This window comes from Cibotium barometz, chromosome 56 (genome assembly GCF_041138505.1).
Source record: "Cibotium barometz isolate CiBa-2024 chromosome 56, ASM4113850v1, whole genome shotgun sequence".
Taxonomy (NCBI): domain Eukaryota; kingdom Viridiplantae; phylum Streptophyta; class Polypodiopsida; order Cyatheales; family Cibotiaceae; genus Cibotium; species Cibotium barometz.
In genome coordinates, this window is record NC_141101.1 from 28,993,096 (window position 1) to 29,017,572 (window position 24,477).

Sequence of the window (24,477 nt, forward strand, 5' to 3'; positions counted from 1 at the left end):
AGGAGATGTTGCACCTAGGAGGCCCTTAATAGATGCTATGTATATAAATTAGAAATACTAGTACTCAACTTGCGCGTTGTTGCGGTATCTAAAAGACATTAAGAAGCGAACCGTAGAAATGGAAGCCGAAATACAAAGAGTCAATCGGAATACAAAGGGTAAATGGAAGGGATTTTTTTCTCTTATTTTTTAAAAATCCAGGATTTCTTTTTCTCTCCTCTCCTTGTACCTTGGTTGTCCATGGTTAATAGATAGATGGTAAAAGATGTATAGTGCATGAGTGCAATGCCCCTCATGACTAAGTGACACATCATGAATCAGGAGGGATCTATGGTTGGAAAGAGGTATCGCGATTGGGATTTGACCAACACTGTTGGATTCTCGAGTAAACTTGGGGGTAAACTAGGGGTGAACTTGCGAGGTGAACTAGGGAGACCTTTTTCGGTAAGAAAGTGAACTAGGGAAACATTTTCCGATAAGAAAGTGAATTAGGGACCAAAATATCAAGATTTAAATTTAAAAACACTCTCCACAACCTGGAAAGTATAGCATAGTGGTTAGATGTTGAAAGCTTGAGTGGATGGTTCCAAGTTCGAATCCTCTTTTGCATTGAGCTCAACCCCTCCAAATTTTTCTAAGTCCCCAAAATCCCCATGGTATACCATGAGTTCTCACCCTTAGTTCACCCTTCCTGAGTTCACATCTTAAGTTCACCCGTAGTTCACTTGCCCGAGACGGGAATCTGACGGTCTAGATTTGGCAAGATCGCGAGACGCCTGTTTTCAGCCTTAGATCCCTCCTGATTCATGTAGTCCAGTGGTGCAGCGCCCTGATCGCAGGCGTCTCTGCTCCTCCAACGTTGCTGCTGCCGATAACATCTCGATTCAGGTATTAACTCTCCTAGCGATTTCTATCTGTAATCCTAAAAGGGGGAGAATCCCGGCAAAAAGAGAGATCTTCCCCCGCCCATTCTCATGTACAGGGAGTCTCCCTCCGCCCATTCTCATGTACAGGGATCTAAGGCTGTTTTCAGCCTTAGATCCCTCCTGATTCATGTAGTCCAGTGGTGCAGCGCCCTGATCGCAGGCGTCTCTGCTCCTCCAACGTTGCTGCTGCCGATAACATCTCGATTCAGGTATTAACTCTCCTAGCGATTTCTATCTGTAATCCTAAAAGGGGGAGAATCCCGGCAAAAAGAGAGATCTTCCCCCGCCCATTCTCATGTACAGGGAGTCTCCCTCGTCCATCTAATCGCCCACCTGGGAAATCGGCTGAGTCTCTGTAAACACCCTGAGAGTAGAATCTCGTTCCATGTCAGATTCTGGCAGAATGACGGGACTGGTTGCCCTTGACGACAAGATTTCAAGGGGTTTTGGTACACATAAGCATTACACATTACTTAATCACCCCAAACACATAGATTGTACACTTAATGCATACACATAGATTGCAAGCCTCCATGCTGCCGATCCCAAGAGTGCGTTTCATGTCAGATTCCGGCCAGAGTGCCAGGACCAGTTGGCCATTAATAGTTATTTATAGACAGTCAACCATAAGACTTTAAGAAGGGGTGATGCAAGAGCTGGGTCCCAATACTCATGCATGTGGGCAACAGCATATACTGGTGTCGTCTCTCACAAGTGAAACCTGCAAGTCTTTGCTTAGCAGCTGCTAGACTCAACTGACATGCTGAACTAGAGCATGCGATGCTAGTCCTCATTCAAGACTTGGGTCCCAAGGATTAATGATGGGGTAACAGCATATACTGGTGTTGCTCACAGCCGAAACCTGCAAGTCTTTGCTTAGCAGCTACCACAGACAACGACATGCTGGGCTAGAGTATGTGGAGCTAGTTCTATATGGAGTGCTCAGTTAAATTACTTGTAAAACTTCTTTTTACCGAAAAATCTACTATGTTGGTTTCTATGCATATTTGTCTTGCAGGAGTTGCTTGGGAGTTGAAGGGGTCGTTTCAATTGGTATCAGAGCCACTTGAGCAGTTCATGCGGGGGAACTCCGTCCTTAGGTATGTGTTGTTTTCTTACTGGAAGGGATCATTCGATTCATACTAGGGATGGGTGATTTTTTTTCTATGCATGCTGTTTTGTGTGGGGAAGAAAGTTTGCTGTTATTAGCTGCATTTGTGTTTTGCATGCTTTCATGACGGATGCTTGGGCGTGGTTCTTCTTTGATGGATATCTAAGTGTATGCTGTTTTTTCTGGTAAATGCATGAAATTGGTTGGGTAGTGAGTTGATATCTCGCCTAAGGACTAGCCGTATTATTAAGAATTTGAGAAATTGTGCTAAGCCTAGTGTAATCACATGATCAACATATACTTAAAGAGGCTCAAAATAATCAAGAAAATTCATAATAATAATTAGCACACTAATGCAAGAGAACATGCACATTGAACTCGATCTCTATTGCAATGTGTTGTAAACCATACAATGAGAGGCTTCTAATATAGATAGCCTCTGGTCCAATCTCCTTTACATGTGTCATGCCATGTGGCAATCCTTTTTTCTCATTCTTTCATGTGGTTGTCATCATGGCTCTCATCATTCACACAATATCTCATGTAGCATTCTTATCTTTCCACAACACACAAGATAATATCTTGCTGGGAGGGGGGGGGCCGGGGAGACAAGTACCTAGATTTGGGCATAGTCTCGCACATGTCACGGATGATGTGAGCAATGAAAGTGTTCATCCTGAGAGTCTTTATACACACTGGAAAAATGGGGAGAATCCTGGCAAAAAGGGAGATCTTCTCCCACACATTCTCATGTACAAGGAGTCTCTCTCGTCTATCTAATTGCCCATTTGAAAAATCGGTTGAGTCTTTGTAAACACCTTGAGAGTAGGATCTTGTTCCATGTTAGATTTTGGTAGAATGACAAAGATTGGTTGCCAGTGATGACGACAAGATTTTAAGGACTATAAATTTAGTGTGGGGATTTATGTGATTTTGGTATACATAAACATACACATTACTTAAGCACCCCATGCACAGATTGCAAGTCTCCATGTTGCCAATCCCAAGACTGCATTTCATGTCAGATTCTGGTCAGAGTGCCAAGACCAGCACATTCTTTCTTGTGGCTCTCATCATTCACACAATATCTCACGTGGCATTCTTATCTTTCCACAGCACACGAGATAATATCTTACACCTCTAGTGTGTGTTCACATACTCAACCAAATAACCCGAGCTTTTATATTTCAACACATATGCCTAGTTTATAGGAGACCTATATAAGTGATTTTATGAGTTAGATTGAGGGATAACTCCTCAAACTTGGACTCAAGTGTCAAGCCTCCAGGATCTCCCCATAAGGCAAACCTACAAAACCAAACCATAAACCATGAAGGAGGTGCAGGCATACTCGCCACCCAACCATGACAGCCGTGAGCGAGGCTCACAATCTTGGCCGTCGCCACGAGCTAGAGAGTCATGCTCTCGTGAGTGCCCTACCATCGTCCTTATCCGGTGTCTTCTACCACCCGGGGTTGTCCCCCAAGGACGATGGCCTCTTGGGCGATGGTGCTCTTGCTCCATGCGTTCTGCACTCCTGTGCTCCATCCGTCGGTGTGTGCCCAACTGGTATATAAAGGTTCAAATTTGCGTGAGAACGGCGAAGGCCGAGCTTCTGAAAGAACTCATCAATCCGCTGGTACCAAGCCTGCGGAGCCTGCTTTAGACCATATAAAGCCTTCTTCAGCCGGCACACATGATCCTGTTTGCCCGGAACAACAAATCCTGGCGGCTGATCAATATAAACCTCTTGTGTAAGCTCTCCATTCGGGAAAGCCGACTTGACGTCCATCTGGAAAACGGGCCATCTATGATGTCCTGCAAGTGCAAGAACGGTGCGAATGGTAGTCATCCGGGACGTTGGAGCGAAGGTCTCATCGAAGTCGACACCAGGGCGCTGAGCATAACCCTTGGCAACCAACCTCGCCTTGTGCTTGTCCAGGTTGCCATTAGCTTGAAACTTTGATTTGAAAATCCAACGCACACCAATCACCTTACGCTGCAGAGGCCGAGGCACCAAAATCCAAGTGCCATTCCGTTCGATAGCATCTAGCTTTGCCTGCATAGCACGACGCCAAGGCTCATGTGAAAGAGCCTTGTCTATAGAAGTGGGATCAGAAGGATCATTAATGATTGTAGACATAAGAGCATAATTAACTAACATGTTGCCCTCATGAATTTGTTTCCCTGTAACTCTGGAAGAACGCTGAAGAGAACTAGGCGGAGGAGCAGAAGGAAGCTCACGTAACCGAGAATCACGAACTGTTTGATAATACCAGCCAGGTACAGATCTGCTCAAACTCGCTGGAGGAGGAGCAGGGGATCATATGACTGAGTATCCTCAGCTGGAGGTGTAACAGAAGCAGCGGGATCAGGAGGAGGAGGAGAAGAAGGCGGAGATGGAGGTGAAGGAAGAAGAAGCTCACCACCCCCCTCTGAAGATGTAGGAGTCTCGTCGAACATCACATCACGGCTCACAACAACTTTACCGGCCTGAGGATCATAAAGACGATATGCCTTGGACACAGTGCTGTATCTGAGAAAAGTCATGCGCTGAGACTTCGAGTCCAACTTGGAGCGGTGCTCCTTAGGCACATGAACATACGCCGTACATCCAAATATCCGGAAATGAACAACGGAGGGCTTCTCACCATGGAAAGCCTCATATGGAGTTTTGTCGGGAAGAGCAGCAGTAGGAGTCCTATTCTGAATGTAGATAGCAGTGGAAGCCGCCTCAGCCCAGAAGCGTCGAGGTAATGAAGAATGCTCAAGCATAGCACGGGCCATCTCCATAATGGTGCTATTCTTCCTCTCGGCAACTTCATTCTGTGATGGAGTATATGATGTAGTAAGCTGTCTCCGAATGCCATGTGTCTTGCAATATTGCTGAAACTCCAGGGATGTAAACTCACCCCCTCCATCGGTCTTGAGAGCCTTGACCGAGTGACCGGTCTCTTTTTCCACCTCAGCTTTCCAATCACAGAAGTGCTGAAAAGTCTCATCCTTGGTCTTCAGAAAGAAAACCCAAGTATATCTGGAAAAATCATCCACCATCACAAGCATGTACAACGCCTTACTCAAAGACGCGGTACTCATAGGACCACATAAGTCTGCATGAATGAGAGCAAGTGATGTCGAAGATCTGTGCGTCGCCTCCTTTGGAAAGGCGGCTCGGTGTTGCTTTCCCTGTAAACAAGAGGAACAAGCTGAAGACAGAGCCTTGATGGTCGGTAATCCCTCAACCAACCCATCCTTACCCATCCTTCGAAGCTCGCTGTAGAAGCTGATAGCTCAAATGGCCACACCGAGCATGCCAAAGAGCAGAAGAAGCACCAGAAGAAAGTAGAGCGGTCAACTTGTAGAGACCACTATCTTGGACTCCCTGAGCCAAGATGCTACTAGTCGCCTTATCACGAATGGTAATCTCATAACGAGAAAAGATCACCTCCGCACCCTGAGGTGTAAGAGCACTCACTGACAAAAGGTTAAAAGCCAAATCTGGAATATACAGAACGTTAGAGAAGTACCTCTTGTCCTCGTCAGAACGGAAGATGGGGATAGTGCCATGTCCATGCACTGGCACAGAAGAAGAATCACCCAGAGTGATCTCGCCTGATCTGGCAGTGAAGTCCTCGAACCAATCTCGATGGGGTGTCATATGAGCAGTAGCACCGCTATCAACAATCCAAGACCGTGACTAAGAAGTCACAAGAACAAGCATACGCTGAGTACCTGCTAAGAGAAGAATGCCATCATCCTTCTTGGGTTGAGACACCGCCGTTGAGGAAGAGTTCTTTGCTGCTTCATCATGCTTCTTCTTGTGACATTGGGGTGACTTGTGACCCTTCTTGCCACAATAATGACATTCAATGTCCTTATTCTTTAAAGATTTGTTGTCTTTATCCTTGTCGGAATCCTTGGAGTTCTTGTCAGAACCCCCTTTTCCTTTCTTTTGTTGAGTCTTTCCTTTATCTCGTGCTGCCAAAGCTCCATCAGGGCCACCAGAGGTGCCAGTCCGCTCCTCAAAGCGAGACTCAATCTGCATAACAGAGGGGAGAACTTCCTCCCAAGTAACTGGAACAGGACGAGGAGAAGAAACAAGAGACTGAAAGTATGCATCAAACCTCTCTGGAAGTTTGGAGAGCAGCCGAATAGCCATATCCTCTGTGGAGATGTCCTTGCCACAAACAGCAAGCTCGTCCCGGAGATCTTTCATCTTCGAGATGAAAGCAGATAAAGATGGAAAGGCAGAAATTGATAAGTTCATAAGTTGCTTTTCCAACGCCAAAATCCGACCCAGAGACTTAATCTCATAGAGATCTGCAAAAGCCTTCCAAACTTCATGTGCAGCATCTGCTGTACGCACATGAGAGAGAACAGCATCCTGATAGTTCAACATCAGAAAGGAGAAAATGCGTCGATCATTCGACTGCCAAATATCAATCTGTGCTTGAGTCGCACCAACGGAAGCAGGGGTGGCATTGGCTGGTGTAACAAGCCAATCCCAAAGATCCATGCCACGCAAGGCCGATTTCACCTTCGCCTTCCATAGGGTGTAGTTGGAACCATCCAACTTGGTAGACTCAGCAAACATATGAAGAGAAGTCGGTGCAGCCATCACAAAAGCTTGGGCTCAATCTCAAAAAATGCACAAACTCTGAAGAAGAAGTGTCCTCCATAGGTACCAAGAGTGCCACCAAAGCCTGCAACACCACAAACCCCCTCTGCAAAGGGGAAAGACCACCGGAGAGGAAAACGCAGCACAGAAGGCTGCTGTCCTGAAGAAAACAGGCCGCCTATGTCCAATCTCCAAGTGGGAAGAAAAACGCTGATCAGAAAACGCCTGATGGCTGCAATTGGAGAAGCCAAACTGGAAGAGAAGTGTGACCAGAAGGTGCTGTCCAGAAAACGCAGCAGCAAGGGCTGTAGATCTGAGAGAAAATGCAGAGGAGAAGGTGCTGAAAACAGGGCTGAATCTGGGACAGCAAAGAGGTTGCTAAACCGGGAGCGATGATAACATGAAAGAGTGCACAGAGCGGAAGCAAAGTGGCACTAGAATGTGCTGATCAGAGAGTGCAAGAGAGAGAGAGATATGGAGAGAACTATGCTGAATATATTGAAGCAAAACAGTCCCAAGCAAGAGACACAGATAGTCTCATAAGTGAGGGAGCAAAATATGTACAAGACTGAGTGGGAAAAGAGAGGCCAGCCGACTGGAGCTATTGGACATGGCCGACTAGTAAATGCCAGAAAGGCTGGGAAAAATCCCAGAAAAATAGTAGAAAAAGGGGTGGCTAGCCCACAAGCAAGGGCCATGCAAAAGGGACCAAATGGGCACCATAAAAGAGCAGAATTTGGGGATGAATATGCTAACAATCATCACTTGCTGCTGTAGGGCAGCCCACTGACGATCGTACGTCTCTATCCGGACAACCTACATGTGGCTGTCCATGACCTTTGGCTGTGTGGTAGACCTTGGAGTTGGGTAACACGGATGGCTGTGGCATGTGTAGCTCTGCTAGACTGCCTTGCATCGCATCTGCATGAGTGCGTGCACGCGCCATCGGATTCGGGAAGGTAAATGTTTTTTTTTTTCATTAAAAAAAACTGCCCGCTTCTTTTTTTTTTCTTTCTTTCTAATGTGTGTAAATATATGAGTCCCCTTGATATTAAAAAAAAACGGTCCCATGCTTTTCTAAAAACAATGTCCAGCTTTGTTCAAAAAGTCATGCCATGCTTTAAAAAAAAAAACATCATGCTTTTTTCTTGTGAGAAACCAACGCTCAGTTTTTTTTAACAAAAAACATTCTGTAAAAAAAAAAAAACTGAGATACCCAGCATGGTCAAGCATGAGACTCTTCAAAAGAGGGCTCACTCCACACATAAACCACCGCGATCTCTTCTCCCCTGTCTCACACGACTAGACATGCTTTTTCCCTACGCCAACCACAATCTCATGAAACATAGAGCAACGACTTGATAGCAAAAGCAACGATTCATAGGAAGAGAACGCCCAAAAAGCACACGCTATCAATAGCCGACCAAAAAGCACATGTCCGCCCACAACATATTACACTCTAGCTCGCCAATCTACCTGCCCCTAGTGTGCACGTGACATCAAGGCCTTGAGATTGCTCCGTACTTACATCCAATGGGTGTGTTCTAGTGGTATGGGATGCCAGGGACTTCGCACGTGGAGCCATGTCTCTGATGCTACTATCCCCCTGTGCTTGTGGGTGAGCCTGAGTTGCTCTATGGTTGGGCAGAGAGCTAAATGCCAATCTCTCTATATTCCATGTTTATGCTTGACTCCAGGGATCTGATGGCAGGAGGACTTTACATTGGTATCAGAGCCAGACTTGCATGGTTAAGCTTGGAACAAGTTGGAAGGAGGAGGAGAAAATCCATCGCTGGATTTCTTTTGAATTAGTGTCCGTGGGCTGTTCTCGTCTTCCAAGGCCTGATGGTATGGGACGCTTGGGGGGGGCAGAGGTGGACGATGGTTGGAGAAGGGGGTGGTTAGATGTGTTTGGAGACCAGTTTTCTGGAGATGATACATCTATGAAAGCAGAAGCTTCGTTTGTGTCTTGTGTGCATGTTAGAGGTGTTCATAGAAGGGTGGCTGTGGTCTGTTCAGGGCTGAAAATTTCCCACTTATGTACATGTGTAGAGTTTGGGGCTCTGTGAACTTGACCATGATTGCTTGCTCCTTCGTGAGCATGGCTGTGAACAGTTCGCTCTTTGACTGCAAAAAGTGATGTGAAGAAGAAGGGATTGCTCAAGATTATGCGGGTTTAGAGGGCTTACAGTGGGAAAACTCAGGGCATGGAAAAGAGAGAAAAGGAGCTACAGGCTATGGCCTCCGGCATAGTCATCTCCGCCTGCTTCCCTTGTGTGAAGACTCCAGCCCCGCCAGCGCCACCTCTGCGCCTCCTGCAGTCACCTTTGCTGCTGCCTCCATACTGTTTGTGGTGCCTCCTCTTGTGCAGCCACCGACAGTAGCACTGCTCGTCGACGGCAACGCCGCTAACGCATCTCTTGTTGTTTAGGCGCCGACAACAGTACAGTCAGCCATCCGCCACCTTGAATGGCCTCCTGTCTTGCCCAACAGTCACCACCTTGGTGTTTGCCCTTGTTGGATTTCTTTCCACATTGGGTGTAGAGTTCTTTATGGGTGTTTGAGAACCTTAGAATTCGGTTCGGGTATTGGATATTGGTACTAGCCCGGTGTAAGACCTTTGTGGGTCATCCTCATGGTGAGCTCGGCATCAGATATCTTGTGCCTCGACATCAACTTCAGCCCGACCTTGACATGGGCACTCTTGTTTGAAATTGTATTCATGTGTTGTATTGGTCCTGGCTTGGAAAAGCCCGTGGATTGTTCCTGAAATAAATTCTTGAAGAGGGGGTGGGGCCTATTCCCCGCTCAGTGTGGTGTACTGTGTAAAACCCCTATACCCATCTTTCTCTCCTCTTCTCTCTCTCTATCTATATTTCTTGTACACGTGGTTGAATCTATCATTGCACGCTCTGTTGGGCTTACAACTCTTGCTTGGATTAGTAAGTTCCTGCATCCTATTCAGCCCGGATTCACAAGCCAACAGTAAACTCAGCTCAAGGATCAAATTTGCTTTGTACTCAATTCGTGTCATGTGCATCCTGCACTTGGATGCCACGTGGACATATGTGAACAAGAAGGTGCAAGACTTGGAATGGAAAACTGGTCCCTTGTGAGCCCAGTCTGGGACGAATAAGCCAGGGTTTCACCATGCGTCCGAGATCAGGTGTGCATTGTCCTGCACATGATGCAGTGCCGGCCTCTAAGGCATGTCGCTGCTGGCTGGCCAAGCCCTTCTATGGGCTGGCTGAGAGCCTGCCAAGCCCTTCCATAAGCTAGCCGACAAGGCCACGGCTTCCTTGGCTAGTGGGCAAAGGCCATGGGCCTCTTGGGCCCCTTGGGGTGGCCTACCCCTTGCCCATTCAGGGGATATAATACCCCTCTATGGGGTAGCCTTAAGGGCTGCCCCCTTCTACATGCAACCTACATGCTTCCTATATAGATGCCTGGTGTCCGGCTGCAAACCAAACAATTAGAACACCTAACATCATTCCAGAGGGAGACTCACAGTACGGACTAGTCGGCTAGCCCATGGGGGAGCCAGTGCATAACGGCTGCCCAACAGCTAGCGCTGGTTTGGACAGCAGCGTGGACAGTATGCTCAAAGCAGCCAGCAAAGCCTGGTGTGAAAGCGCTTCAATAAAGGGACTTTTTCCTGGTCATGGGGTATTTTATAAACAGGCCGACTCATGCATGAGCCAGCCGACCAGAACCTAGAAGGCCTATAAAAAGCCAAGCCAGAAATTCAGTCAATCAACTCATATTTTCACAAAGGATTGCTGCATTCCAAGGGCTAGGACAGCCAAGGGGAAGCTCCAATCAAAGTGAACATTGAAGGTCAAGATTTCATTCTTTATTTTGCTGGTTTGCATCATTCTAATAAGCAAATACACCATTTGTGGTGGGGGCTCTACAGAGGGTATTCGGGACCCAATACTGTGTCCTCTTCTCCCTCTCTCTCTCTCTCTCTCTCTCAGTCTTGTGTTCGAATCTCACTCCCGTCGGATAGATCATATTTGGTCTCTTGGGATTGTTCCTACGACGTTAAAAGAGCTTCTTCTTCTTCTTCTTCTCTCTCTCTCTATTTTCTGCACGTCTACTTCAGTTTTGTGCATTATATTCGTTGTGAAAGATTGATCAGAGTCTTCTTCAAGTGTGAAGATTCAGCCAGAAAAAAAGAAAAAAGGGAAAAAATTTTCTCGCTTGTGTGGTTGGTTTCTAGACTCTGGTGGACCACCCCCTTTCGGCATGACTCCTATCCCTTGAATGACGGTTGGTTTTCAGCCTCCGGAAGCCTCTGCACATAGTGGATGGTCAGATTGCACTCCGGAAAGGAAGTGCATTTTCTTGCTATGGCAAGCTACGACGACGAAGAGAGAGAACGACAACCTGGGACCAAAGTGTACCAGGCAGTCCATCTAGGGCATCAGGCATGAGTGTATTGGAGATGTTCCAACAGATGATGCGAGCAATCACAGAACAAGGTACCAAATTGGAAGAGCAGAAGGCGTAGATCTTGGCCCTGGAAGAGCGCACCCGTTCTCGAGCTCCTCTTTTTTCGTCTCCTCCCTTCCCTTTTGTAGATTCCAGATCCTCTACAAAATGACCGTTTTGAGGGGTCACGACCACAGCCGAGTTCTATGCTTGAGGTGCAGATGTGTGCATTGGATATTTGACAGATGGAAGACCGTGCGGTAGTAGCCCATACTGTTGCACAAGACGACGCTAGGCGACGTGTGGAACACGAAAGATACCTTGCGGTTTGGACGCAAGAATGACACCAGCGGCTTCCTCGCAGTCATTTTCTCGAGAAAATGAACTTCAGTGAGTATAATGGTAAACGCGATCCCACAACTCTTTATTCCTGGTTGCATTAGTTGAAGCATATTTTGCCGCAATTAGAAAAAGTGATACTGATAGAGTGATCTTGGCTAGTTGGTATTTGGAAGATGAGGCCATTCCTTGGTGGACCCAGTGGGCTCATGCCCACACTATAGATTAGGTATGGCAACTTATGTTTGGGACGAGTTTGTCCTCGACCTTAAGCGGTAGTTTCTACCGCCCCATTACCTTGACCAACTCGAATATGAGTTTAGAGGATCGTGTCAAAACGCGCAACCAATCCTTTAGTTTGCCAATAAGATTTCAAACTTATGTTTGCAGTTGGGTTTATTTGACAAGGATAAGAAAGGGCAGTTCCTTTATGGCCTTGACACACAAATCCAGTGGGAGGTGCACATGTTTATGCCAGCCACCTTTTAAGACGCACTCTTGCTTACGCAGAGTGCTGAAATGAAGCACAATGGCGGAAAGTCCAAGACTTCTCAGCCTGCTACTCCCAAGGCTAATGCCTCGGGGGGGGAAAAGGCCAGAACCAATGGGGTCTTCCCCCGGATAGAGCACGGAAGCCTCTGGCTCCAAGAACTTGACCAATGCGCCCACGCTTACTCTAGACAAAAAAGCTCAGGCAGGCAAGATAGGTGGTAAATTGAGTGCCGAAGAGACAGCTTAGTACATGGGGGGTAGGTGCTTCTTTTGTCATACAAAAGGACACACTTGTAGGGAGTGTCCTAAGAAGACTACCACTCCATAGACAACCACCCCATCCTCCACGGCTTCAATGGTGAGCCCAGTTCCCACACAAACCCTAGCGGCAGTCCCTCGTTCTTCGGATCCTAGTGCTTCGATTGGTGGAATTGTTAGCCGGGAGCTCGAAGATAAGTTGAAGGACGCCCATGACTAGGAGTATGAGCGCAACGAATTGCTCAAGACCTTTGGCTACATAGGTCGCTAGAGAGTCGTTGTCTTGTTTGACAGCGGTAGTACGGAGGATGTGGTCACGGAATAGGCTGCTTGACGAGCCTGTTTCGTCTTGACTTTGGTGGATAAGAAAGTTGAGGGATTTAGCACAGGCATGACGACGAGCATCAAGTTTGAAGCTCAGAGTGCTAAGTTAGTTATTCAGGGTGTAGAGTTTGTGCGTGATTTTATGGTTGCCCCTCTTGTAGGAGCAGCCATAATTTTGGGCATTCAATGGTTTCACAAGTTCCAGCCAGATATCAAGTGGAACAAGCACACTTTCGTAATTAATCGGAATGTGTCTAAAGCCCCAGTGTGAGCCAGGATTCTTGAACTTTTCTCTCATAAGCCATTTATAGGCTAAAAGAGAAATCAGGAAAGGCGCATAGTGTGCGATGATTTACATCTAGACTGCCCAGACAGTGGCTAGGGCTTCAGAGAAGTACCAGGTTCTCCATGACAAGTTTCAAAAGATTTTTCTTCAGGACAATCTCCCTTCCCAGCTCCCCCCCCCCCCCCCCCCCCCGTCCAGACCGGAGGACCACATAATAGACCTCCTTCCAGGCTCGGATTCCCCGAGCAAGTTTCCATACTGTCTTTCCAAGGCAATGGAATCGGAGTTGGACCGCCAACTCCACGAACTGTTGCAATTTGGTTTCATACGTCCCAGTGTGTCGCCATTTGCAGCTCTGATCCTTTTTGTCAAGAAGAAGGATGGGTCTTCTCGATTGTGTGCCGATTATCGTGCACTCAATAACTTGACTATCAAGAGTAATTTTCCGATGCCTTGAATAGATTACATTCTCGAGAGGTTGAATTGAGCCAAGGTGTTCTCGAAACTCGACTTGAAGAGTGGGTACCACCAGGTGAGGATTATTGAGGGAGACATCCCCAAGACAGCCTTCCGTACGGAACGGGTCCACTATGAATTTGTGGTCATGCCTTTTGGCTTGACGAACGCCCCAGTCACATTTAACTGCATAATGATGCATGTGTTCAGAGACTTAATAGGAAAGTGTGTTCATATTTTGGGACAACATACTAGTATTTTCAGCTACTGTTGAGCAACATAACATTGATGTGGAGAAAGTTCTGAAGTTGCTGGAAAGCAACGAAAGCAACGAGCTCTACGTCAATGAGAAGAAGTTGGAATTTTATTTGTTCAAGGTTCACTATCTTGGATACATTATCAATGCCGAAGGCATCCGACTTGATCCGGCCAAGGTGGCCGAGATTGTCAATTGGGAAGTACCAGAGATTACGTTTGACATCAGATCCTTTGTGGGTATATGCGAGGCATACTCCACCCACATAGACAAGTTTTTTGACCTCTCGGTGGATCTCATCAATCTGCTAAAGGGTATCAAGACTAGAAGGCAGCGGATTCTTGTCACGAATTTGCCTCCCAGTCTGGGTAAACGTAATACTCAGTGATTGACTATTGTTGATAGATTTAGCTAATTTGTTATGCTTATTCATTGCAGGGCCAATGTGACCGTCGAGGATGTTGTCCATTTGTTCATTTGGCATTGGTACCCGATTGGCGAGATTCCTAGGATCATAATGTCAGACCGAGATGCTAAGTTTACCAATCATTTTTGGAGGGCATTGTTTGATAACTTTGGTACTAAGTTGAATTTTTTCTGTGCATTTCACCCACAGACTAATGGCTAGACAGAAATCTATAACCAGTTGGCCTTTGATGTGTTGAAGTGTTATGTCCACGATCAGCAAGGTAAGTAGGAATCGTATTTAGTTCAAGCTGTTTTGAATGATTCCTTTTCTTCAGCTATTGGTAGGACTCCATATGAAGCAGCATTTGAAAGATCATTCCAGTCGCTATTGATCAGAACCTCGTCTTTAGTACCTGAAGCAAACAGAATGACAGAGTCTTACCAGGAGATTTTGGAGTCGGTGAAAGATAGGTTGACTAAAGCACAAGAGGCCTATACTCGATAGGCCAACAAAGACTGAAGGGATATGAAATTCTCGGAAGGAGATTGGATTTATCTTCGGATCATGAAGCAAAGATTGAAGCAGGTGGGTAAGCGATGCCCAAAGCTATCATTCAGGAGCTTCGGACCTTTTTCCATCCAGAGAAAGATTAACGAGGTTTCAATGAAGTTGAAGCTACCTCCGAGCTGGACTATGCATGATGTGTTCCATGTCGGTTGGCTAAAACCGTATGCAGGTCCAATCCCTTTAGAAGTGAAAGACGAAGTGGAACCAAATATAATTGACGAAGCGGAAGTGATGGTTCCAAAACAGATCGTTTTGCACTGCTTCAAGCATGGCTCCGGTTGAAGACAAAGATAGTTCCTCACGAAGTTTCAAGACCGAGGGACCCACGAAGCGGTATGGCTTGACAAAGAGTTTTTCGACGACTATCCGGCTTTATTGACGGACTATTTGGCGGCTATGTAGCTTCCGTCAAGTGAAGCAGAAGGGGATGTCACGTGCATCCCGCACATGGTTGCCACATGGACATATCTAAACAAGAAGGTGCAAGATCTGGAGTGGAAAACTGGTCCCATGTGAGCCCAGTCCGGGACGAGTCAGCCAGGGTTCCACTCTATGTGTTCGAGGTCAGGTGTGCATTGTCTTGCACATGATGCAGTGCCAGTCCGTACTATGAGTCTCCCTCTGGAATGATAACAGGTGTTGAGTGTTTGGTTTGCAGCCAGACACCAGGCATCTGTATAGGAAGCATGTAGGTTGCATGTAGAAGGGGGGAAGCCCTTAGGGCTACCCCAGAAAGGGGTATTAGATCCCCTGAATGGGAAAGGGGTAGGCCTTGGGCCACCCCAATGGGCCCAAGAGGCCAATGGCCTTTTCCCACCAGCCAAGGAAGCTGTGGCCCTGTCGGCTAGCCCATGGAAGGGCTTGGCAGGCTATCGGCCAGCCCATACCAGGGCTTGGCCAGCCAGCCGACATGCCTTAAGAGGCCAGCCCAGCCAGTTGGCTAGCCCATGAGGCAGCCAGGACTGTAGGCAGCCAGGGCATAAGGGCTGCCCAGCAGCCAGCGCTGGTCTGGACAGCAGCCTGGACAGTATGCGCAAAGCAGCCAGCAAAGCCTGGTGTGAAAGCGCTTCAATAAAGGGACTTTTCCCTGGTCGTGGGGTATTTTATAAACAGGCTGACTCATGCATGAGCCAGCCGACCAGCACCTAGAAGGGCTATAAAAAGCCAAGCCAGAAATTCAGTCAATCATCTCATATTTTCACAAAGGATTGCTGCATTCCAAGGGCCAGGACAGCCAAGGGGAAGCTCCAGTCAAGGTGAACATTGAAGGTCAAGATTTCATTCTTTATTTTACTGATTTGCATCATTCTAATAAAGCAAATACACCATTCGTGGTGGGGGCCTTACAGAGGGTATTCGGGACCCAATACTGTGTCCTCTTCTCCCTCTCTCTCTATTTTCTGCACATCTACTTCAGTTTTGTGCGTTATATTCGTCATGAAAGATTGCTGAATTTTGAGCATTGAAGTTACCAATTTGACCTCGAAGCTTCCGCATGTTACGATTCGATATCATAAGAAAGCAACACTTCATTCTTGCACACTTGGAGCTATGGGCCCCTTCACTCCGAGGGGATGTCCCCCCCCCCCCCCCCCCCCCCCCCCCCCCGGGCAGGCGGTCTTCTCTTTTTAAGTTTTTTGGTGTTTAGACCTCGTATGAGGGGCCTCTTGTGTCTTGTTGCCTCTATTAAGGTGTAGTCTGCATTGTACAGATGCTTTATTGACTAATAGAAGGATCTACCTTGGAAAAACAAGAAGCAAATACATGGCAAGGTGGGGGGTGTCTAGTGTGTATCTCCATCCTCTCTTCTCTTTGATTTAAGAATTAAAGTACCGAAGCAATTAATTGCATGCATTAATCACATATCTTGCACTAGTGCATGTAACACTCTACCTTACATCATGACTAGATTTTTTTTAAAAAAGCTGGGTATTAACTTGATTTTTTAGTTTACATTTATTTATTTCTTTCACTTGGGAAAAAAAGAAGCAAATACATGGCAAGGTGGGGTTCCTTTGGTGGATTATTGGGACCAATCGGGTGTCTAGTGTGTATTTGTATCCTCTAAAATTAAATTACCAAAGCAATCAATTGCACGCCTTAATCACATATCATTAGTGCATGTAACACTCTAACTTATGCCATGACTAGATTTTAAAAAAAAATGTTGGGGCTCATTTTTTGCTTCTCTTTTTCGAAATGTTTATTTTTAGTTTGTTTAAATAGGTATGCCAATACTGACGACTATTAAAGTTCATGTTTGGCAACTCTTTTGTGTGGAAAGAGATCCTGATACAAGGAAAATTTTGCAGAGGAAGTGGAGGTGTAATATTGACTCAGATATCCGGAGGCAGTCTGAATAACATCACAAGAAGGCAGGTAGGTAGACACTTGTCAATGGCCTCATGTGCAGCTGTGGAACTCAAGGAGGTAGCTCCGGGTCTCACACGTGTAGGATGGATAGGGACGGGTGTCATGGGACAGTCTATGTGTGGGCATATTCTGGCTGCTGGCTACAGTGTGTCTGTTTACAATAGAAGTCCAGGTAAAGCTGAAGGCCTTTGCAAAAGTGGGGCAGTTTTATTGGACTCTCCCAGGGCTGTGGCTGAGCAAAGTGATGTTGTGTTCACCATTGTCGGTTACCCGACAGATGTTGAAGAAGTTATATTGGGGGAGAAAGGTATTTTGAAAGGCCTTCACCCTGGAGGTGTTGTCATTGACATGACTACAAGTGATCCCTCACTGGCACAGAAGATTTTTTCAGTGGCGAAGGAAACTTCATGTCATGCTGTTGATGCGCCAGTTTCAGGTGGTGATGTGGGAGCCAAAGCGGGCACTCTAGCAATCTTTGCTGGTGGTCAGGAGGAAGTGGTAAGAGCTTTGGCACCCCTTTTCTTGTGTATGGGTTCTGTCACTTATATGGGTGGTGTTGGATTAGGCCAAAGCACAAAAATGGGAAATCAAATTATCATTGCTTCTACAATGGTCGGGCTTGTCGAAGGTATGATTTTTGCATGCAAAGCAGGGCTAGATGTAACACGATACCTGCAGGCCGTAGCTGGAGGATTTGCTGGATCTAAATCCTTGCAACTGTGTGCTGCTCGATTGCTCAAACAGGACCTCAAGCCAGGTTTCTATGTTAATCATTTTGTTAAAGATCTTGGAATCGCAATAGAGGAATGCAGGCGCATGGGTCTTTCACTTCCCGGGCTTGCGTTGGCTCAGCAACTTTATGTATCATTGAAAGCTCATGGTGAAGGTGACCTTGGGACTCAGGCATTAATTTTAGCCCTTGAGCGCTTAAATAATGTGCAGATGCCCATGAACGATGGCAAAACTTTATGACCAAGGGAAAGAATTTTGCACAGAGGTGGTTGTATTTACATTTTACTCTGGAAATTGTATGTGGGAGGCAGGCATTCATAGTTTTTTCTTTGGTACAGCCTGATCTGGATACAAATATTTAAGCTGCTAGAGACATGCTTGAAGCCTCCTGTGCATAAGCTGTGGGGTGTAAGCATCTTAATCTTCTTTTTTTTTTCTTTTGAGTTCTCATATCTTCAGGTCCTGCATAGTGATAACATTGCATGGGTGGTCGTTTGGCCATGTTATTCAAGTCGTGTCCCCCCGGTTTGGAAGCATTTGTAACATTGGTGTAACGTAAAGCACAGGAAACATTGGGCATTTTCCCTCTTACTGTAGGCTAGAGACCCTTCAGATAGTTATGAACATGAAACAGATTCAAACAACTGTATGTATAATAGTGAATGGAGGTGGGCCTAACGAGGATGTGCACCTGTGTCTTCCTTGCAAGAGTCCAACATTTCAAGCGTTTGCTGAAGATTCAACAACACTGGTGTAAGGTAAAGCACAGGAAACGCTTGGCATTTTCCCTGTTACTGTAGGCTAGAGACCCTTCAGATAGTACAACTGTATGTAATCAATGGCTAGAGACCCTTCAGATAGTTATGAACATGAAACGGATTCGAACAACTGTATGTATGGTAATCAATGGAGGTGGGCCTAACGAGGATGTGCACCTTTGCCTTCCTTGCAACAGTCCAACATTTGGAAGTGTTTGCCGAAGAGTCGGCAGCACTGGTGTAAGGTAAAGCACAGGAAACGCTTGGCATTTTCCCTTTTACTGTAGGCTAGAGACCCTTCAGATAGTTATGAACATGAAACGGACTCAAACTCTATGTATGGTAATCAATGGAGGTGGGCCTAATGAGGATGTGCACCTGTGACCTTCTTGCAACATTCCAACATTTTGAAGTGTTTGCCGAAAATTTGACAACACTGGTGTAAGGTAAAGCACATGAAACACTTGGCATTTTCCCCTCTTACTGTAGGCTAGAGACCCTTCAGATAGTTATGAACATGAAACGGATTCAAACAACTGTATGTATGGCAATCAATGGAGGTGGGCCTAACGAAGATGTGCACCTTTGACTTCCTTGCAAGGCTAGTCTTGGTGTAGGTATGTGTTTGCATCTGAAGGAAATGAGTCTACTTTTTTACTGCTAGATCTATGATAAACATCACAAGGATTGATAGAGATTAAAGTGAGAAAATATAGAGAGTATTTATGCACCTTGAAATTTGAGTGCCCATTAGCATATACCAAGGGATTGGGGGGTCTTTGTGCATCCTAAGAGGTAGGCACCATCTCTTGGTGGTATCTAGATTGCTTATTGTTGTCATAGCATAGCACTTTTATGCATTTCCTTAGGCATGGACACTACTTGTCCCTCCAGCATATTTCAATTTGACCGTGGTAACGACACATCGAAGAAAACTTGGACGTTGATGATGCAAGCCTTGGTAAATTATTGAAGGACTAGCAAGTGGGCTTATTTCAGCTATTGTGGTGATGCCAAGTGGCATAAATGACAATGGATAGCAGGGGCAATCTTTAAGAGCCACTATGTTAGGCAAGGTCGCAAAATCCATATTAGCACGTATCTTCTATATCTTATTTAGGAGCTATTATATGGTAGCTCCTAGTTGTCCCATGTGGCAGTTCCTCTTTTCTTCTCTTCTTCTACACTATACTACTACTCTTCTATACCATATCATACTACTATATATATCTTTTATTTGAGAGAGAGAGAGAGAGAGAGAGAGAGAGAGAGAGAGAGGCTACTTTGAGCTACACCTGTGGTTCGAAGTAATTAGTGAGGGAAAGCTAGTACATCACATGGCAGCCAGGTGGCCATTTATAAAGTAAATTTTGGTAATATATCTTCTATTACAAAAAAAAAGAGGGGATTAAAAAGAGAGAAAAAGGGTTAGAGAGTTAGAGAAAGATAAAGAGAGTGAGTTAGAGAGAAAGAGAGTTAGAGGGTTAGATGAGAGAGAGAGAGAGAGAGTATTAGAGTTGAAGAGAGTTCGCCAATTCGAGAGTTAGAGAGTAAGAGAGAGTCGGCCAGTTCGAGGGCTAGAGAGTAAGAGAGACGTTTAGAGAAAGGTAAAGAGTGAAGTAGAGAGAGTGTTAGAGCGCGTTGGTCATTTTGAGGGAGATAATTAGCGAGTAAGAGATATTGAGAGGGTTTAACATAGAATTAGAGAAAGCATGTTAGAGAGAGTTTGAGAGAGAGAGAGTTAGAGTTAGAGTGAGCGAGCGAGGTAGAGAGAGAGTGAGTGAGTGAGAGAGAGAATGAGAGAGGGAGTTGAAGAGTTAGAGAGAGAGGGCTAATTCAAGAGAAATAGAGAGAGAAAGATAGATTGAGATAGTTAAAGAGATAGAGTTAGAGATAAAAAGAGAGAATTAGATGAGTTAAAGAGAGAAAGTTAGAGAGATAGAGAGTTAAACAGAAAGAGTTAAGATAGAGAGTGTGTTTTAGAGAGTTAGAGAGAACGTTGGTCAATATGAGAGAAATAGAGAGTTAGAGAGAACGTTGGTCAATATGAGAGAAATAGAGAGTTAGAAAGAGTACGAGCTAGCTAGAGAGAGAGAGAGTTAAAAAGTGAGTTAAAGATAGAGAGAGTAGGTTAGAGAGAAAGAGCGAGTGTTAAAGAGAGAAAGACAGAGAGTTAGAAAGAAAGATATATTAAGCGTCTACTAAAGACCCAATGGGCCTATGAGACCAAAGTGATACAATAATGTCCATGGCATATCTCATCATGGAATAGAAAATAAAACAGGAAGAAAACATAAACATAGCTATCTCGCTTGGGTGATACAAAACTGTCCATGGAAACTCATGGAAATACTAAGAACATAGAAACATGAGAGTAGCATCAGCTCCGAGTATAATTAGAGAGAGAAAGTTAAACAAAGAATGAGTGTTAAAGGGGTATTGGTAGATTTGAAAGAAATAGAGAGAGAGAGAGAGAGAGAGAGAGAGAGAGAGAGAGAGAGAGCAAGTTAGAGAGAGAAAGAGGGAGTTAGACAAAGAAGGAGAGATTGAGAGAGAGAGAAGCTTTTAATGTTGTAGGAACAATCCCAAGACATTGAAATGATCTATTCGATGGGAAGTGGATTCGAACACAAGATGTGTTGAATATCAACTCCATGAACTAACCACTTCTACCACATTTGGACGGCAGAAGGGTTAGCACATTTTTGTTTATTTACCCACACACCCAATGAGAGAAGCTTTTAACATCGAAGAAACAATCCCAAGAGATCAAAACAATCTATCCGACAAAAAGTGAGATTCGAACACATGACGTGTTGAATATCACCACCATGAACTAACCACTTCTACCACATTTGGACGGCAAAAGGGTTAGCCCATTTTTGTTTATTTACCCACACAACTGATGAGAGAAGCTTTTAACGTCGTAGGAACAATCCCAAGAGAGTTAAAGAGAGAGAAAGAGTTGAAGAGAGAGAAAGAGTTGAAGAGAGTTAGAGAGAGAGAGAACTAGGAAATAAAGTTAAGAGAGTGAGAAGGGGAGAGAGAGTTAAAGAGAGTGAGTTAGAGAGAGAGTGAAAGAGTTAGATACTATACTATACTACTCTTGAGAGAGAGAGAGAGAGAGTTAGAGAAAGATGAAGAGAGTTAGAGAGAGTTTATTAGAGAGAGATAGTTGTCCAGTTTGAGAGAGTTAGTAGAGTTAAAGAGGGTTATAGAAAGGTAGAGAGAGAGAGAGTAATAGAAAGGTGAAGAGAGTTAGAGAGAGTGTATTAGAGAGAGGAAGAAAGTTCGAGAGAGTAAAAGAGGGTTAGAGAGAGAGAGAGAGAGAGAGAGAGAGAGAGAGAGAGAGAGAGAGAGAATGGGACAGCTCGAGAGAAATATGTTAAAACTTGAGAATCCAAGTTCCCATGGAGATGGTGATGGTGAAAGTGAATCAATTCTATACTAATTACATGTGATGGTGAAAGTGAATCAATTCTAATTACATATGTGATTAGTGCTAAGCTAAGCTAGGGTGGGTGATACGTAAGACCAATCATGATGAATGAACTAAACTAATTAAGCTTTAGACTCGGGCATAATTAGGTTACAAGATTAAGACTTGTACTCATAAAGAGGCTTGAGAGCTTGCTTGATTCCATTGATTGAAAATGAGCCCTTTTATATGAGGGAGGTATAACAAAGCTTTGATAGTTCATGTGGGATAGCTTTGACTAGGTGACTTTGCAATCTAGCCTTTAGTCATTTCAAAACCCCCCCTTGATGCTAGATTGGGTACAATTTTTAGGCTTTGACTCTTCCTCTCTCTTCCCTTGTGCTAGACTACTTTGACATTATAGTTACTTTGGCTATGATTTTCTTCTTGAGTGCATCATATGGTCTTAGAGGCTGATTACATCACACTTTTTGTAGAGACAAGAGTGGTGAAGAATACAATAGTTTTTTCTCTAGAAGAGTGCCTCTTTAGTTGGAGCGTCTTTGACCTCGATGTAGTTTGCTTGCTTCTCTCTTTGATAGCAATCTTTTTCTAGTTAACCAATGTTTCCACAGTAGTCACAAACAAGCTTTGGTTTATCTTTATTGCGACATTCATTCTTGGTATGACCAAGTTTTTCACAAGCAATGACCAAGTTCATTCATTCTTGGTATGACCAAGTTTTTCACCGTTCCTCTCTCTTTCCTTGTGCTAGGCTACTTTGGCATTATAGTTACTTTGGCTATGATTTTGAGCTTGAGTGCATCATCATATGGTCTCAAAAGCTGATTACATCACACTTTTTGTAGAGACAAGAGTGGTGAAGAATACAATGGTTCTTTCTCTAGAAGAGTGCCTCTTGAGCTGGAGCGTCTTTGACCTCGATGTAGTTTGCATGCTTCTCTCTGTGATAGAAATCTTTTTCTAGTTGACCAATGTTTCCACAGTAGTCACAAACAAGCTTTGGTTTATCTTTATTGCGACATTCATTCTTGGTATGACCAAGTTTTTCATAATGACCAAGTTCATTCATTCTTGGTATGACCAAGTTTTTCACCGTTCCTCTCTTTCCTTGTGCTAGGCTACTTTGGCATTATAGTTACTTTGGCTATGATTTTGAGCTTGAGTGCATCATATGGTCTCAGAAGCTCATTACATCACACTTTTTGTAGAGACAAGAGTGGTGAAGAATACAATGGTTCTTTCTCTAGAAGAGTGCCTCTTCAGCTAGAGCGTCTTTGACCTTGATGTAGTTTGCCTGCTTCTCTTTGTGATAGAAATCTTTTTCTAGTTGACCAATGTTTCCACAGTAGTCACAAACAAGCTTTGGTTTATCCATTCATTCTTGGTATGACCAAGTTTTTCACAGTGATAGCATCTTGAAAATTGAGATGCTGATTGATTTTTTCTTTGAAATCTCCTATCCTTTGTATAGAGTGCTTGCTCACTTGAATGTGATTTGAATGATTCTTTATTCTTGAATTTTGGTTTATGTTGAAGAAAAGATGATTCTATGTCTTGAATTTTAGTGTTGGGCACATTTTTAAGTGTAGAAACAAGTGATTCATATGGTTCTTTGTCAACACTCTTTAACATCACAGTATTAGATTTATCTTCTTCAATAACTTTCTTTATGCACTAAGTTGTTGCTTGATACCTTTGAACTTACCGATGTGTTGTGCCATAGTCTCGGGGTGTCCTTGTCAACCTTGTAAAACTGCATGAGAAGGTTGATCTTTGAGCTCTTTGAGTCAGTGCTGAAAATCTTGTTAAGCTCTTGCCATGTCAACTTGACATCCTTGATGCTAGCAATGTGACTAATCATATCATCATCGAGATTTTGAGTGATAAGGCCAATGCTTTGTTGTTTTAAAGTAGCTCAACTCCACTTGTTCATCCTCAATTAGGTGCCAAAGCCTCTTACGCATAAGCAAGGACATTGTCTTGCTTTGCCATGTGTAAAACTCATCACCATTAAATCTTGAAATGACTTTTACGTGCTCCATGATGAGAAGGTCTTACTAATAGGCTTTTGTTTTGCTTTGTTAGATGTGTCTAATCTCATACAAGATTGGTAATCAAGAACTTTGATTTCTTACAATGATTTGATGAAAGCTTTTTACAAGTTTGATATGCAAAATGATTATGCAGTACTAAGAGAGTTGATTTTGGAAAGATTTGGCTTGCAAATGAATATGACTTAAAACAAAATACTACCCTCTCTTTCCAATTTTGAGATTAACATGAAATGATTACTACTAATTACTCACTAATCAAAGTGATTAAGAAAGAAAAACGATGAGTAATGAGAGAAAAATTTGGAGGGTGGATTTGAGCTCACCAAAATAATTATTGATGGGGCTTTTGCAAGGAGTATGTTGCTCTTGATGGGAACAAGTACAAAGGAGCAAAAAAGGGCGATTGCTGTTTTGCTTCTTGCAGGCACTCTACTACAGCAATGGCTACCAAACTTGATAGGCAAGGTCCTTAGTGGTTGAATGCCAAGACCCTAAGAGAATTTGGCTTAAATATAACTACAGTGGGAGAATAGAGCAGGTATATCGCGACTGAAAAAAGCACAAATTACGTTGATTTGCTTCGAATTTGGTAAAATCCTCTGGTGGAGTTATGCACCTAGAATAAAGGAAGATGCTCTTGAG

At 44.4% G+C, this 24,477-nt stretch overlaps 1 protein-coding gene across 4 annotated transcripts; it reads left to right on the forward strand.

The window, feature by feature from the left end:
• Positions 1-688: 688 nt before the first annotated feature.
• Positions 689-18,009, forward strand: LOC147607100 (putative 3-hydroxyisobutyrate dehydrogenase-like 1, mitochondrial). Of its 4 annotated transcripts, XM_086791331.1 has the most exons (4): positions 689-888; positions 1,065-1,135; positions 1,945-2,026; positions 16,789-18,009. In XM_086791331.1, the coding sequence occupies exons 3-4, from the start codon at positions 2,004-2,006 to the stop codon at positions 17,819-17,821; spliced, it is 1,056 nt and encodes a 351-aa protein (XP_086647457.1). In that variant the 5' UTR covers positions 689-888; positions 1,065-1,135; positions 1,945-2,003; the 3' UTR covers positions 17,822-18,009. The 4 variants fall into 4 exon arrangements, with proteins under 4 accessions (XP_086647457.1, XP_086647458.1, XP_086647456.1 ...); XM_086791332.1 differs by lacking the exons at positions 689-888; positions 1,945-2,026 and having other exon boundaries at positions 960-1,135; positions 16,789-17,477; positions 17,594-17,845; XM_086791330.1 differs by lacking the exon at positions 689-888 and having other exon boundaries at positions 1,003-1,135.
• The last annotated feature ends 6,468 nt before the right edge of the window (positions 18,010-24,477 follow it).